General features: G+C 35.8%; 1 protein-coding gene across 27 annotated transcripts in view; it reads left to right on the top strand.

The window, feature by feature from the left end:
• The window catches only part of UTY (ubiquitously transcribed tetratricopeptide repeat containing, Y-linked), a 210,932-nt gene that overhangs the window by 114,769 nt on the left and 79,438 nt on the right, over positions 1–16,725 (top strand). For 5 of the 27 annotated variants that reach the window (XM_015128632.3, XM_077989753.1, XM_015128631.3 and 2 more), the window contains exons 9-17: positions 233–326; positions 3,234–3,360; positions 8,444–8,542; positions 8,995–9,214; positions 9,753–9,887; positions 10,348–10,503; positions 10,998–11,090; positions 12,978–13,073; positions 13,598–13,993. In XM_015128632.3, coding sequence (XP_014984118.2) covers positions 233–326; positions 3,234–3,360; positions 8,444–8,542; positions 8,995–9,214; positions 9,753–9,887; positions 10,348–10,503; positions 10,998–11,090; positions 12,978–13,073; positions 13,598–13,993 — 1,416 coding nt within the window. The remainder of the gene's footprint in view (positions 1–232; positions 327–3,233; positions 3,361–8,443; positions 8,543–8,994; positions 9,215–9,752; positions 9,888–10,347; positions 10,504–10,997; positions 11,091–12,977; positions 13,074–13,597; positions 13,994–16,725) is intronic. The other 22 variants (XM_077989767.1, XM_015128647.3, XM_077989765.1 and 19 more) reach the window with 11 other exon arrangements.

Here is a 16,725-nt window from a genome sequence, read left to right as displayed (position 1 = left end):
TTCTTAAACATTATTAATATGTAGATATTCATGTGCTAGCTATTTTAATAATATTGTAATATTTTATTTTTTATTATCACATAATTTTTAATATTCATTATTACATATTGATTTATTATTTAAGTTACTTACAAGTTAAGAATGGCCATGTATATATTGCTAAAATCAAGAGTATTTTTATTTTAATATTTATCTATTTTTCTCTAAATATTCTTTTTCCTTTGCTCTTTAGAGGAAGTATCATTCTGCAAAGGAAGCATATGAACAACTTTTACAGACAGAAAACCTTCCTGCACAAGTAAAAGCAACTGTATTGCAACAGTTAGGTACATGAAAACTTAACTTTTGTTATACATTACATTAATTTGAAGAGATTTTCCTTTTGAGGTTCAATTTTTTTCCCTCTGCTGAGACATTTGTTTTCATTTAGAAATCTGTGGTTTAAGACTAAATGTGACATTTAATTATTATGTATTATTTTGAGGTAAAATTTTAAATAAATAATTCTATTACAGTAGTTCCCTGTTATACCAAGTTATATGTTCCATGATACTCTGGAAGCTGCAAATAGTTCCAAACTCTATGTTTTACTATGTTTTTCTAATCTTGTAGCTAAGATGACTACTAAGTGACTACTGAATGGGTAGCATAGACAGTGTGGATACATTGGACAGAGAGTAGAAGAAGATGTAGTAGTTTGAGTTTTCATCATGCTACCCAGAGTGGCATGCAATTTAAAACTTACGAATATTTTATTTCTGAGATTTTGCCATTAAGTATTTTTTGGCACTGGGAGACTGAAACCATAGAGAGCAAAAATGCAGGTAATGGGACTGCTGTATAAATGTTTTCTTCTATAAGTGTATTTTCATTATTGATAAACAGTATCAAGCACACTCCTTCTCACCATCTATATAAAGATTTTGCATAATGCTGGCCAGGTGCCTGTAATCCCAGCACTGTGGGGGTCCTGCATAGGCAGATCACTTAAGATCAGGAGTTTGAGACCAACCTGACCAACATGGTGAAACCCCCCCCTACTGAAAATACAAAAAGTAGCCAGGCGTGGTGGCGTGCATCTGTAATCTAAGCTACTTGCCGGGCTGAGGCAGAAGAATCACCTAAACCCAGGATGCAGGGGCTGCAGTGAGCCGAGATTGAGCCACTGCACTCCAGCCTGGGCAACAGACCGAGACTGTCTCAAAGCAAAACAAAACAAAATCCAAGGCCGGGCGCGGTGGCTCACGCCTGTAATCCCAGCACTTCGGGAGACCAAGGCTGGCAGATCGCGAGGTCAGGAGATGGAGACTATCCTGGCTAACACGGTGAAACCCCATCTCTACTAAACAAATACGAAAAATTAGCCGGACGTGGTTGCGGGCGCCTGTAGTCCCAGCCGCTAAGGAAGGCTGAGGCAGGAGAATGCCGTAAACCTGGGAGGGGGAGCTTGCCGTGAGCAGAGATATTGCCACTGCACTGCAGCGTGGGCGACAGAGCGAGGCTCAGTCCCCCCCCCAAAAAAGAGAGAGAGAGTGCTTAGTGCAGCTAGTATTGGATTCTGGACATTATCCGTACTGCTTGACCACAGGATGAGTTTTGAGTTTTTCTGTGTGCTTAGCACTTTATGAAGTAAATTAAATCAAGATTATCACACAGCTGGTAAGCGGATACTACGCTTGCTTTGTAGTTGTATTGATATATGATCAATGGGGACATTTCATCTAAAATTATATGTAACATCTTACTGGATTTTCTTTTCAAAAATCTGTTACATTCTCATATTGAAGATAAGGTAATCTAGTATTTGAAAGTAATATAATATGTTATCATTTAGAATATAGCAAGCCCCCTCCCCAGTAATTAATTTCGTTGCTTATCTATCTTGATTATATTTGCTATTTGGGTTAATATTTGTTGGTAGTCCTTCAGTACAGTTATTTTTTGTTTTTGGTCTAAGCAAATAAAATCCTAATTTTTATTCAAGCTGGTTGTAATATACATTTTTTTATAATGTCACTATTTTATCCACAGTTTCAAAAGCAGTTAAGCAAAGTGTTGTTTAGATGTTTTTGCAAAGCTAATTTTATACACTTGAGTTAAGTCACAGCTGATAGACTTTTTAATTTGACTTGAGCATTCAGCATATATTACCTATTAGTTTTCAATTGTTTATGTAGCTGTAGTTCATAATCTATTTATTAAACAAAAATCTCTGGTACACACTCTGTACCACTCTTATGGCTCTTTGAACCTACTTTCCATTTTGCTTTTTCCATATAGCCTGGAAGTTTTGTTGTGATTGTTTATCTAATGCTGTGACGTTTATAATATTATTATTGTAAATAAACAATGTCAATAATGTATGAAGCCTTTTGTAAGTTGTTTAAAGTGTTATTAAATTAATTATATATTATTTTGAGATGTTATGAAAGTTTATATTTTAGGTAAAAGTTGAAAGCAGCTATTAAAAAGAATATAAATGGGCCAGGTGTGGTGGCTCATGCCTGTAATCCCAGTACGTTGTTGGGAGGCTGAAGTGGTCAGATCACTTGAGGCCAGGAGTTTACGACCAGCCTACCCAACATGGTGAAATGCTGTCTCTACTAAAACTACAAAAATTAGCCAGGCATAGTGTCCCATGCCTGTAATGCTGACTACTTGAGGGGCTGAGGCAGAAAAATCTCTTGAACCTGGAATGCAGAGGTATCAGTGAGCCGAGGTTGTGCCACTGCACTCCATCCTGGGTGACAGAGCAAGACTCCATCTCAACAACAGCAGAAAGAATGTAAATGGATTATCTCTGATTACATAAGCATTTTTTTATTCTTTGGATGTAAGCATGGGGTTGAAAGTTGTTTTTAAAATTCTCTCACTGCATGGTAACCTTTGAAGGATAGTAAATTTATCAATTTTATGCTTATAATTTATAACTTGCATTTTTTTCCAAATTAAATTTACAAAAGAGAATTTGATTTGTCATCTCTATGTCAAGCCAGTTCCTAAAACCATTTAGTTTTCTGTGTGTGCTTTAAGATCCCTTTTTAGCTTTGATTGTATCGTTTTGTGTGAAATAGACTTCCCTACACTTTGTTTGCTAGTTTCAAATTTTGGAAAAATGGGATCTATGTTAAATGAATAAATTACTGAAAAAGTAATTTGCTGTTTCACCCATGATTTTCTTGAAACTGAAGAAGTAGAATGATGGGTAAATGCTTATACCTTTTTAATTATAGGTTGGATGCATCATAATATGGATATAGTAGGAGACAAAGCCTCAAAGGAAAGCTATGCTATTCAGTATCTCCAAAAGTCACTGGAGGCAGATCCTAATTCTGGCCAATCTTGGTATTTTCTTGGAAGGTGAGATGAGATACTTGTGCTATCTAGAGTTTATTTGTAATGTAAAATCATTTGTAGATTTTGTAAAATGTAATCTGGGAAGTGACATTTTAAAAATAAATTCCCAATTAGTCTTTCAGTTGCCTGTGTAGCTGTAGTTATTAATCTGATTATTAAACAAAATCTATGGTACCCACTCTGTACCACTCCTACAGCTCTTTGAACCTACGTTTTATTTTGCATTTTCAGTATTACCTTGAAGTTTTGCTTTGGTTATTTACTGCTGTTATAATCATAATTTAATTAAAATTAAAATATAATTACATTTTTATTAAAATATAATTAATATTTAAAAATCATTAAAATATCCCCCTAGTTAAAATAATTATATTTTCTATTTTACATTAAAATATAATTATGTTGTATACTTATAAAAATATAATTATATTTATTGGATATAATATTTTATGTGAAACTATATTTTTTCATTTTAGAGAAAAGGAAAATTGAAAGTTCCTAGCAGATAAAAAATAGATAGCTTTAAATTTAGTTGCTCTTATTGAGGTACTCTTCTTTTACTTAATAGATTTTGTTTTCATATTTTTCTTTTTCTTTTTTTTTTTTTTTTTTTTTTGAGACATAGTCTCGCTCTCGCTCTGTTGCCCAGGGTGGAATGCAGTAGTGTGATCTCTGCTCACTGCAACCTCTGCCTTCCGGGCTTAAATGTTTCTCGTGCCTCAGCCTCCCGAGAAGCTAGGACTACAGGAGTGTGCCTCCATGCCTGGGTGATTTTTGTGTTTAGTAGAATTGTGGTGTCGTCGTCACGTTTTCTTAATCTGAGTAGAGTTATTGCTAACTTTTAAAGGGTCTTAAAGAGTATCATCACATAATAATCACTAATAGTTTTTCAATTTAGTATTTAAATTGTATTTCCTTTGATATCTAGTATTTTAAAAAATATTCAACAAAACCCCAAATTTTATCTGTCAGTCATCAGTAGAAATTTGCTGTTTATAATCTTGGCTGGTGATTTTGTATATTAATATGGAAATATTTTTATTAATCATAGTCCTCAGATTACAGTGCTAGTGGAAATTCTAGAGGAAATGTGTAAGTTATTATTGTTTGTTATGGTAGGAACATAAAAATTTTTGGTAACCCAGACATTTTTTTCTCCCTATTTTTCTTGACCACAGGATGAGTTTTGAGTTTTTCTGTGTGCTTAGCACTTTATGAAGTAAATTAAATCAGACACATAAATATTAATTGACGTCTCAATTTTTACTTAAGTATTGAGAGGATTCGATTATAACTGTCAGGCATCTTTTCAAAACAATGTTGTATCTTAATTTAATTGCCCTAATTTGTTTCAGTGGTAAATTTTAGTTTTGTTTATACATAGGGTAGCTTATTTTGTGTAACTTTGACATGCAGTCGCATTCGAATTTAGTTTTTCTGTTAACTTTAGTTGTGTACAGTGTTTCTTTTTTTTTGAAAGTTAGGAAAGCATTTATATTAAAGGGAGATTATTTTTAGGATTATTCCTTATTTAAAATATTGGTCATCTGTTAATGATAAATAATAAAAATGAAGGTAATGCTTTGTGGTAGAGTTTTCATAATGAAGAACTCTAGGGTTTGTAAAATAATTTGACCTTGCATTGCTTGTAATACAAAACTTGAGAGTCCCAAACTTTGACTTGATCCACCATTCAAGTTCAGGAGAAGCTGAATCTGTTTTGTATCTGCATTGCACAACAAAGTGTTTTGAGCAAACTGGCTTTATTATTCAATGGAATAGTTCTAGTACTAAATAGAGCAAGTGAACTAACTAAGTAGCGTTTAGGCTTAGAGCTAGCACTCTTACGTACTGTTAGCTTTTGCACAGTGTATGCGTTAATACAGTAACATTAAAAGAGGTTAATTACCAAAAGGGGCAGGTGTAAACTTTGGTCTATGGCATTTTTATTATATTTGAGCAATTCTTTTTACCATAAATAGGAAGACTATGAACCAGGACATTTTTTTGCTTTTTTTTTCCAAGAATAAGATACGTTGCATGTTTTGTTGTAGTACCGAAATGTCTCATTATTGTAAAGGATGGTTGTAATTGTTTACTTCTTGTAGAATTTTATAAGATAATATAATGAAAGATGCTTAAAATTACAGTCTCAGGCTCATGTCTGCAATCCCCGCACTTTGGGAGGCCAAGGAGGCTGGATTGCTTGAATTCAGGAGTCAAATATCAGCCTGGGCAAAATGGTGAAACCCTGTCTCTACCCAAAATACCAAAATTAACTGGGTGTGGTGGTGCCCGCCTGTGGTCTCAGCTACTGGGAGGGCTGAGGTTGAGAGGATTGTTGGAGGATGCAGTGAGGTGTGATCTTGCCACTACACAACAGCCTGGGTGACAAAATGAGACCCTGTCTCAAAAAAATAAAATGAAGGCCAGGTGTAGTAGCTCACACCTGTCTGTAATCCATCACTTAGGGAGGCCAAGGCAGGTGGACCATGAGGTCAGGAGTTGGAAACCATCCCAGCCAACGTGGTGAAACCCTGTCTCTACTAAAAATACAAAAATTAGCTGGGCGTGGTGGTGCATGCCTATAGTCCCAGCTGCTTGGGAGGCTGAGGCAGGAGAATCACGTGAACCCGGGAGGCGGAGGTGACGGTGACCTGAGATTGTGCCATTGCACTCCAGCCTGGGTGACAGAGTAAGACCCTGTCTCAAAAAAATGAAATAAAATTAGTTTCAATAATACACTTTTATATCTCTATAAGGAAAGTAGTATTCACGAAGGTCTTTCCCTGAGTCATATGAATGTAAGGCATTTGGGTGTGGTTTGGTTTTAACCTTTTTAGCTAAAATTTTCAAACATTACAGAATACTTTCTGACTTCTCAGATAAAGGTAATTAACCTGCTTTGGTTTCATGGAAATTTTTTTCTCTGCTTTTACTTTTTTCAGTCTCATCTACTGCCTTCTGATTTAACACTTCTAATGTAATTTGTGCTGAAAAAATGGTTTGCTAAAAGTTATTCTTAAAAAGTTATTAAAGCTCTGCATAAGGACATTGGGTGTTAGTAAGACACATAGGCATCTGATAATTTGTCATTATTTAGGGCTGTGTTGAATATTGATACAGCTTTTCAATTGGAATGTACATATCAAAGTGAAATGGGGATGCAGTATTACATTTTTACGTAATGACACTGGTTATTGCCTCAGTTAAAATGTCTCCTGGAGTCACAGAACTGTGTAATGTTAAATTTGGAAGAGATTAGGGGAGTGAACCTTTGTTCACTCTCATTTTATGGATGGTAGGAAGTAAGTCCAGAGGAATAAAATGTTTTCCTCAAGGTGCCATGTAATTATTATCAGAGAAAGAGTTGTCACTCAAATTTACCCTGTGCTTTTTGTATTACTCTAGATTACCACAGAGGAACCTAGACACATGCATTAGAGGGAAAGTATTTGGTGACTGGACTCAGATCTGTGTTTTGGTGCATTGGCTTTCTAGTTTTCACTTTTTGGAAATGGAATTGGAAAATGCTGGTCTGAGAAAATACTGCTATTTCTTTCAGCATTAGCAGATTTGTCTGATAATCTGAAATTGGTTTGAAGAAAATTTCTGTCTTTTCTATTAACATTCACGTTCTTTCTGGTGTCTGTTGCTGTTACCATTGTTAATAAGTATCTTCTTCATCTCACCACTCCCCTCCCCCACTGTAGTTTGTATGCATCCTCTAAATATCTCTGATTCAGTTACTGGCATTTCTTGTATTTCCCAGCCCATTAATGACTCATTCTGTAGACATGTTTCTACACTTCTCTTATATGCATCTGTGTTCTTAAATCACTCTCCCATATGAGTAAATTCCAAATTAAAATCTCTGACTTTAAGTTAGCTTATAATTCAGTACCACGTCTGGTTCTTTTTACTGAGCATTACCAAAGTCCTCACATCACATCTAAATTGGCATTTTTAAAAACACTCTTCGTGGTGTTCTCTAGCAACTTTCCTGATTTGTGTATGTGTGTTTTCTTTTTTTCATTTTTAATTGATACTGCCATTTTCCCATTGAACCAAGCTTAAAACAATTGCCCCCCGACCCCTATTCTGTAATCCCATCATCACATCTTCATTAATCATTAGGTTTATTTTCCCCCATCTTTTTCTTTCTTGCCATTTCTATTTTTTCCCGTATAGTTCTTTACTAGTGTCTGTATATGGTTTTGTCTGCCCATATTTATTTTTATTTTAATCGTATTACTTGCCCTTTAAACTACATATCTCAAGTTGATAGCCTAGATTTAAAATTTTCCATTTGTAGGTTCAGTAATATTTGCACATATTTTCCAAATCTGTATGAAATCCCTCTTCTCATGTTTTCTGTTTTTATCTGTGGTTCCCATCTGTTCGGGATACACAAATTAGAAGAGATTGAGAAATCAACCTATAGTACCTGTACCACTAAAGATATTGAAGGATTTTTGCTGTTTTGTATCATCTAATGTCATAGTAAAGTGAAATTATACAGATGGTTTCTTGGTAACATATGCACACACATAGAATTCCTCCATCATAAAGAATATAAAGTTAAAAACTTTATGTGTAGAGAACTACATGTGGATAATCATTTTTACAAAAGATTTACTTTTTTCAACAAGTCACACAGTTAACGAAGAATGATAGTGTTCTGAGTGTTATTAAATGGAAGAGGAATATTAAATCCTAATATAAAAGTCATTATCAAAGATACTTTTTATATTTAACTCTATTCTTATGATGTAGGAAGCCTGAGGTCAAACTGTGTAAATAGAGAGCTTTATGTTTAACCCTCAATATTATAGTATTGAAGAAATCTCCAATAGTTTCAGAAGAGTTTATTAATATAACATGTACTGACTTTTTCAAGACAGTATTTAACATCTAGTTAACAATACAGATTAAAATAAATCATATAATGTATATCGATAATCATATATACACACATATACCTATGCTTGCCCATTATTTTTTCTTCTTTGGAATACAGTTCATCTTTTTCGCAAATAAATTATTCATGGAATTATATTTATTTATTTATATTTTTTCCTTTTAGGTGTTATTCAAGTATTGGGAAAGTTCAGGATGCCTTTATATCTTACAGGCAATCTATTGATAAATCAGAAGCAAGTGCAGATACATGGTGTTCAATAGGGTAAGGCTATGTATATAAAAGCAATAGAAGTTCACTTGATATACTGGATGATCAAAACATCTAATATACTGTATAGTAATATAAAATTAACTGGCTGGAAGTAGTAGTGGCTCATGCCTGTAGTCCCAGTACTTTGGGAAGCTGAGGCTGGTTGATCTCTTTAGTCCAGGATTTCAAGACCAGCCTGAGCAATATGGTAAGACACCATTTCCATGAAAAATGAAAAAAAAAAAAAAAAAAGCCAGGCATGGTGGCGTGTCCTATATAGTCCCAGCTACGCAGGAGGCTGAGGTGGGAGGATTGCTTGAGCTGGGGAGGTCAAGGGTGTGGTGAGCCTTGGAAACGCCACTTCACTCCCATCTGGGCAACAGAGTGAGACACACTCTCAGAAAAACAAAAATAAACAAAAGAAAGTAACCAGTTAATTTTGACAGCATTCTTTTTCTTTCCAGTGTGTTGTATCAGCAGCAAAATCAGCCTATGGATGCTTTACAGGCCTATATTTGTGCTGTACAATTGGACCATGGGCATGCAGCAGCCTGGATGGACCTAGGTACTCTCTATGAATCCTGCAATCAACCTCAGGATGCCATTAAATGCTACCTAAATGCAACTAGAAGCAAACGTTGTAGTAATACCTCTACGCTTGCTGCAAGAATTAAATTTCTACAGGTAAAAATCTTAAATAGTATATTTTAAATGACACGTATATTCCTATAATTGGCAGGAGAAAGGTCGCTGGCATGTTTGTCTATTTATGTTTTGATGCTACCTTGTTTCCATACTTTGTAATATTTTGTGGTATTATTTTTCATTTAATTTTAAGTGAAATATGCAGTATGTAAACTAAGTTCTTTTGCACATTTATTGATGCATATTTATATTTTACATTAATATGCGTGAACTTTTTCAGTGTGCTATATCTACATTTTTAAGTTTTCATAGCATGGTAGAGAAAATAACACAAATGCCATTTTTCACTCTTGCTTAAAATTTCATGAGAAGGTATCTATGAGAACTGAAAAATAGAGCTTGTCTTTGTTCTGATTCTCACAAGAATATTCTAGTTGCCCTTCTTATATTTAACATCTACCTAAAATCCCCAAATTTAGAATTTTTTTTTAAATACCTATAACACTGAGGATTTTGTGGACTTGCTCTTACTCAAGTAGGCTTGTGTTAAATTTGCTTTTCACATAATTTTTCCTAGGCTCAGTTGTGTAACCTTCCACAAAGTAGTCTACAGAATAAAACTAAATTACTTCCTAGTATTGAGGAGGCATGGAGCCTACCAATCCCCGCAGAGCTTACCTCCAGGCAGGGTGCCATGAACACAGCACAGCAGGTGAGAAGTTGGGTTATATTCTGTAGGTGCCCAGCTTTAAGGGTTTTTTTTTTTTCACTCTTTAGTAATCAAATTTATTTCACTAAGACTTTAAAATAGAGAAATATTTTTAATTAAAAAATAAAACTTTTTTAATTCCAAAGAGTTTTAGAAAATCAAAATAAAATTCCCTCTGATATGGGAAGAAATACGGGTGCCAGTTTCAAACCTTTGTATATTCTCATGATTTGAAAGTTATTTCTTAAGCGACTTTTCTATAGTTGTTTATTAAGTTTAAAAGATGAAACTTTTCTAAAGAAGACACACATTGCTCACTTGATGATTCATGTGATTATAATTTTGAATAATTGCCATCAATGATGTCCACATAGTGTTGAAAAGTATATAAAGTTTTATAATTTGAAGGAGTGAATTAGGAATATGTAGAACCATATTTTTGTCTTACTTCTGTGATCCTTAGGCTTATAGAGCTCATGATCCAAATACTGAACCTGTATTAAACCACAGTCAAACACCAATTTTACAGCAATCCTTGTCACTACACATGATTACTTCTAGCCAAGTAGAAGGCCTGTCCAGTCCTGCTAAGAAGAAAAGAACATCTAGTCCAACAAAGGTATATATACATTTTAGAGATATGGAAAATCCCAATCAAAAATGAAACTAACTCTTCTGAAATTGTGCCTGGACTGTATTTTAAGCTTGTGGACATCAGAAAGTGAAGCAGTATTTCTATTCCATAATCTTTGCATCACATTAAATATAGAAGGTAGGGAAAAGTTTGTGTTCATCATGTCATTTTATTCATTTCCCTGCTTTTACAGTTTTAACATAGTTTTTACCATCACTTCTGACGTTGAAATAAATTGAATGTTGAATAGGAGTAGACCACTTTTCTACCTCTTTGAGACCTATTTTAAATATGGGCCTTTTTTTCTAAATGTGTACGTTTATGAATTAATTGTGCATTTTAAATAATTTTAATGAGGATAAATCATATGTATATGTATATATATACCTATTCCAATTCCTTGTCACTTGGTTCTCACTAGTCGTAACTATAAGTGTATGAAATTAAGCAAATAATCTTTTACAATAAATTTTCCTTAGAATGGTTCTGATAACTGGAATGTTGTCCAGAGTCTTTCACATCATCCAGTACAGCAAGTTTATTCATTGTGTTTGACACCACAGAAATTACAGGTATGAATTTCTTTGACAATCTTTCCCCAATTTGAAAGTGGTAAAAACAGTAAACATTGTTTTTTAGGTATTAAGTGTCAAATTGAATGACAGTTAACTAAGTTAATATGAATGTAATTAAAATGAGCCCACATTTTCCAGAATAATAGGAATCAGGATCCATTTTGTGAGAGGAGAGGAGACTTAGATTACATAAGATGAGTGACCTTCCAGTTTCTGTCTCTAACCACCTATTTTTAGTTTTTCATGGACTGGCAATGTTAACAATTTTTTTCTAGAGATGTAAGTTGTGCGTGTACAAACAAATATGTTTGCGTATTGCTTTTTTTTTGAGACAGTCTTGCTTTGTTGCTCAGGCTGAAGTGTCGTGGCATGATATCGCCTCACTGCTTACAGCTCACAGCTTACGATATCAACTCCACCTCCTGGGTTCAGGCGATTCTCCTGCCTCAGCCTCCCGAATACCTGGTACTATAGGCATGTGCCACCTTGCCCAGCTAAATTTTTTTGTTTTTAGTAGAGACAAGTTTTCACCATGTTGGTCAGGCTGGTCTGGAACTCCTGACCTCAAATGATCTGCCTACCTTGGTGTCCCAAAGTGCTCGGATTACAGGTGTGAGCCACTGCGTCTGGCCAAGTCTCTCTTGTGTGTGTGTTTTGTTTTTTTGGTTTTTTGGTTTTTTTAAAACAGGGTTTCACTCTTGTTGCCCAGGCTGGAATGCGATGGTATGATCTCCAGTTCTCTTTTTAAAGTAGAACTGTAGGAACACTTTTACATATATTTTAGGATCTCAGTTTTTTTCTTAAAGGTATATCTTGAGGATCTTCCTGTGTCTGTGCATTGCTTCTCTATTCTTTTATTTATGATTGCATGGGGCAAATCCGTTATTTAAACAGATCCCAACTATTGGTCATTTACATGTTTTTCAGTAATTCTGTTACAAATAATATTGCATTAAGCACTTTTATTATAATACATTTTAAGCCAAATAGCTTTGTCTTTGAATTTTTATTTCCCCATAATACATTTAACTAAAACCACACAAAACAGCTTTCCTCAGAAGTTTAGATTTTACTGCCTTTTTCAGACTTTTTTTTTTTTTTTTTTTGAGACAGAGTCTCGCGCTGTTGCCAGGCTGGAGTGCAGTGACATGCGATCTCAGTTCACTGCAACCTCCGCCTTCCAGGTTCAAGGGATTCTCCTGCCTCAGCCTCCCAAGTAGCTGGGATTACAAGTGTGTGCAACCACACCCAGCTAATTTTTGTATTTTTAGTAGAGATGGGGTTTCACCATGTTGGCCAGGATGGTCTCCATCTCCTGACCTCGATATCTGTCCTCCTCAGCCTCCCAAAGTGCTCATATTACAGGTGTGAGCCGCCATGCCCGGCCACTTTTTCACACTTCTTAAAGGATTTTGAGCTTGACTAACATTGGTTAAGAATCACTATTGTGGCTGGGCACGGTGGCTGACGCCTGTAATCCCAGCACTTTGGGAGGCCAAGGCAGGTGGATCACAGGATCAAGAGGTCGAGACCATCCTGTCTAACATGGTAAAACCGTGTCTCCACTAAAAATACAAAAAATTAGCTGGGCGTGGTGGCACATGCCTGTAGTCCCAGCTACTCGGAAGGCTGAGGCAGGAGAATGGCATGATCTCAGGCGGCGGAGGTTACAGTGAAGCAGAGATTGCACCACTGCACTCCAGCCTGAGCGACAGAGTGAGACTCCGTCTCAAAAAAAAATCACTATCTTAACATTGTTTAGGAATTGCTGTCTTTCATCCTGTAAAGGTTCTATGTGTGTAGTCTTTTTAGTGAGGAGTTGCCTTATATTGTCTTAAATTTTAGACTAAACTTTGATTGTATTCGCCTCTTTTCTTCTTCTAGCACTTGGAACAACTGCGTGCAAATAGAGATAATTTAAATCCAGCACAGAAGCATCAGCTGGAACAGTTAGAAAGTCAGTTTGTCTTAATGCAGCAAGTATGTATAATATTTTTATTTTCTCTAAAATTTATCAACATGTTGAGAATATTTCTTTACTACAGTATCATTTTAGAGGATATTAATGCTAACTTATAGTTTCTGTGAATACTTCATGGAATGTATATATCTGAGTTTCACATATGTATTAGTAATGGACAAATTTTTTAAAAAGGAAATATACTCAGATTAACATAGAACCAAATGATTGATTTGAAAGACTTGACAAGAATGTAAATTGAATGGAAATTTGAAATCTTCTGTTTCATGACAGAAAAAAAGCCTGTAAGTTTTTTAATCATTTATAATTTTTATCTGCTTTATTTTGCCCTTGAGCTGTTTTAGGGTCGTTTCTTTATATAGTGAAACACCTTTCTTCTTTGTGTAGGAATTATATTTTAAAGTGAATCTATTGTCGAAATATATGTTTTTTAAATTAGAGACATGAAATGTTATATGAAATTAGAGATGTATGAACTACACATTTTCTAAGTTACAGCAGTGTTTCTTTTTTGTTTTTGAAGATGAGACACAAAGGAGTTGCTCAGGTACGAACTACTGGAATTCATAATGGGGCAATAGCTGATTCGTCACTGCCTACAAACTCTGTCTCTGATCGACAACCCCATGCTGCTCTGACCAGAGTATCTAGCGTCTCTCAGCCTGGAGTTCACCCTGCTTGCATTGAAAAACTTTTGTCCAATGGAGCTTTTTCTGCAGGCTGTGTTCCTTGTGGCACATCAAAAATTCTAGGAAGTACAGACACTGTCTTGCTAGGCAGTAACTGTATAGCAGGAAGTGAAAGTAATGGAAATGTGCCTTACCTGCAGCAGAATACACACACTCTACCTCATAACCATACAGACCTGAACAGCAGCATAGAAGAGCCGTGGAGAAAACAGCGATCTAACTCCGCTCAGGTAAAAAAAGGACTAGAGGCTTTCTTGGCTCTTATATAGTAGTTTTATCTTTATTTAGTTTGTGTACATTCTAAGAAGAAAAGATAGAAATTTAAAGAATGACTTTGTCTTTAAAAAGTAATTTAAGTAATTGATAATCGTTTAAACTTTTAAGTGGTACCAAGATCATTACAGGCCTTCCTTGGACATCTTACAGGTTTCATGCAAGACAACTGCAATAAAGTGAGTTCATAATAAAGCCAATCACACTAATTTAGTTTCATTTTTTAGTGCATATAAAGGTTATGTTTACAATATGCTGTGTCAGTTTGCAATTACAGTTTGTATAAGCAAACAGCATATACATCTTAATTTGAAAATATTCTATTGCTTAAAAAAGAAAGCCTGTGATTATTAAGCAAGTCATAATTTTTTTTGCCAGTAGAGGGTCTTGCCTCTATGGTGATGACTGCTGACTGATCAGTATAGTGTTTGCTGATGGAGTGGCTGTGACCCCTTAAGACAACAATGATATTTGCTACTGTGATCCTCCCTCCCTCCCTTCTTTACTTCATTCCTCTCTCTCTTCCCTCCCTCCCTCCCTTTTTTTGAGACAGACTCTCACTCTGTTGCCTAGGCTGTGCAATGGGGCTATCTTGGCTTACTATAACCTCTGCCTCCTAGATTCAAGTAATTCTCCTGCCTCAGCCTTCCAAGTAGCTGGGACTGCACTACCACTCCTGGCTAATTTTTGTAATTTTAGTAGAGACGGAGTTTCACCATATTGGTCAGACTGATCTCAAACTCCTGACCTCAAGTGAACTGCCCACCTTGGCCTCCCAAAGTGCTGGGATTACAGGCATGAGCCACTGTGCCCAACCGACTCTTTCTTTCTTGAAAGACTTCTTTGTAGGATGCCATGCTATTTGATGTTTTACCAATGATAGAACTTCTTTCAAAGTTAGAGTCATTCCTCTTGAACTTTGCCACTGCCTTTATCAAATAAGTTTATATATTCCAAGTCATTTTTATCACTGTAGTGTTCACAGCATTTCCCCAGGAGTAGATTTCCTCTCAGAAAACTACTTTGTTTTCTCATCCCTGAGAAAGCAACTTCTAATCCATTCAAAATGTATTGTGTGATTGCAGCAATTCTGTCACTTCTTCACGCTCCACTTATCAAACTGTCTTGCCATTTCTACATCTGTAGTTCCTTCCTCAACTGAAGTCTTGAACTCCTGAAAGTCATCCATGAGGATTGGAATCAACTTCCACATTCATTTTGACCTCCTCCCATGAATCATGAATGTCCTTAATGACATGTTGAGTGATAGTGAATCCATTTCAGAAAGTTTTCTATTTCCTTTGCTTAACTTTATTAAGGAATTGCTGTCTGTGTTATTTATATATAGACTTATCAAATGAAAAGTATTTCTTAAATAATAAGACTTAAAGTCAGAATTACTTCTTGATCCATGAGCTGCAGAATACATACTGTGTTAGGCATGAAGACAAATTTAATCTCTTTTTACATCTGTCAGAGCTCTTGAATGACCAAGTGCATATTTAATGAGAAGTATTACATTGAAAGGAATCCCTTTTTCTGAGTAGTACCTATCCATATAGACTTAAAATATCCAGTAAACCATGCTGCCAACAGATGGGCTATCACACAGGCTTTGTTATCCCATTTATAAAGCACAGTCAGTGTGGATTTAGTACACTGCATTAGGGCTGTGGGATTTTCAGAATGATAATGAGCATTGCCTTCAGCTTATAGTCACCAGCCTCATTAGCTCTTAACAAGGGTGTCAGTCTGTCTTTTTGAGGCCCTGGAACCAGGCGTTAACTTCTCTCTAGTTAGAAAAGTCCTAAATCACATTATCTTCCATTATAAGGCTGTTTCATCTTCATTGAAAATCTATTGTTTAGTATAGCCACCTTCATTTGTGATATTAGCTAGGTCTTCTGGATAACTTACTGCTTTACCTCGCACTTATTTATATTATGGAGATGGCTTCTTTCCTTGTACCTCATAAACCAACTTCTGCTGGCTTCGGAGTTTTCCTCTGCAGCTTCCTCACCACAGTCAGCATTCATAGACGTGAAGGAGGGGTTTAGACCCTTTCTCTGGGTTAGGCTTTGGCTTAAGGGAATGTTGTCAGTGATGACAGCCTTTATGCAGACCACTAAAACTTTCTTTATATCATCAATAAGGTGGTTTTGCTTTCTTAACATTTGTATGTCCACGGGATTAGTAGTTTTACTTTCCTTGGCCTTCACAACTCAGCTAACTGGTGCAAGAGGGCTCACTTTGTGACTGTGTTAGCTTTGGACATGCCTTGCTCACTAACTTTAATTGTTCCAGCTTTGGATTTAAAGGGAGAGATGTGGCTTGATGCAGTGGCTCAGGCCTTTAATTACAGCACTGTGGGAGGCCAAGGCAGGAAAACTGCTTGAGCCCAGGAGTTGGAGACCAGCCTGGACAACATAACAAGACCCTATCTGTACCAAAACTTCAAAAATATAGCAGGGCATAATGACATGTGGCTGCATTCCCAGACACTTGGGAGGCTGAGGTGAGAGGGTTGCTTGAGCACAGGGGGACAAGACTGCAGTGAGCTGAGATTGCACCACTGCACTCCAGCATAGGTGACAGAGTGAGACCCTGTTTCAAAAAATAAAAAATAAATATCCATAGTAAAACTTCTTTCAAAGTTATGAATTAATCCACAAATCTCAGGTGAGAGATA

This window comes from Macaca mulatta, chromosome Y, assembly GCF_049350105.2.
Source record: "Macaca mulatta isolate MMU2019108-1 chromosome Y, T2T-MMU8v2.0, whole genome shotgun sequence".
Taxonomy (NCBI): domain Eukaryota; kingdom Metazoa; phylum Chordata; class Mammalia; order Primates; family Cercopithecidae; genus Macaca; species Macaca mulatta.
The sequence above is the reverse complement of the archived record's forward strand: the minus strand, read 5'-3'. Positions and strand labels throughout refer to the sequence as shown.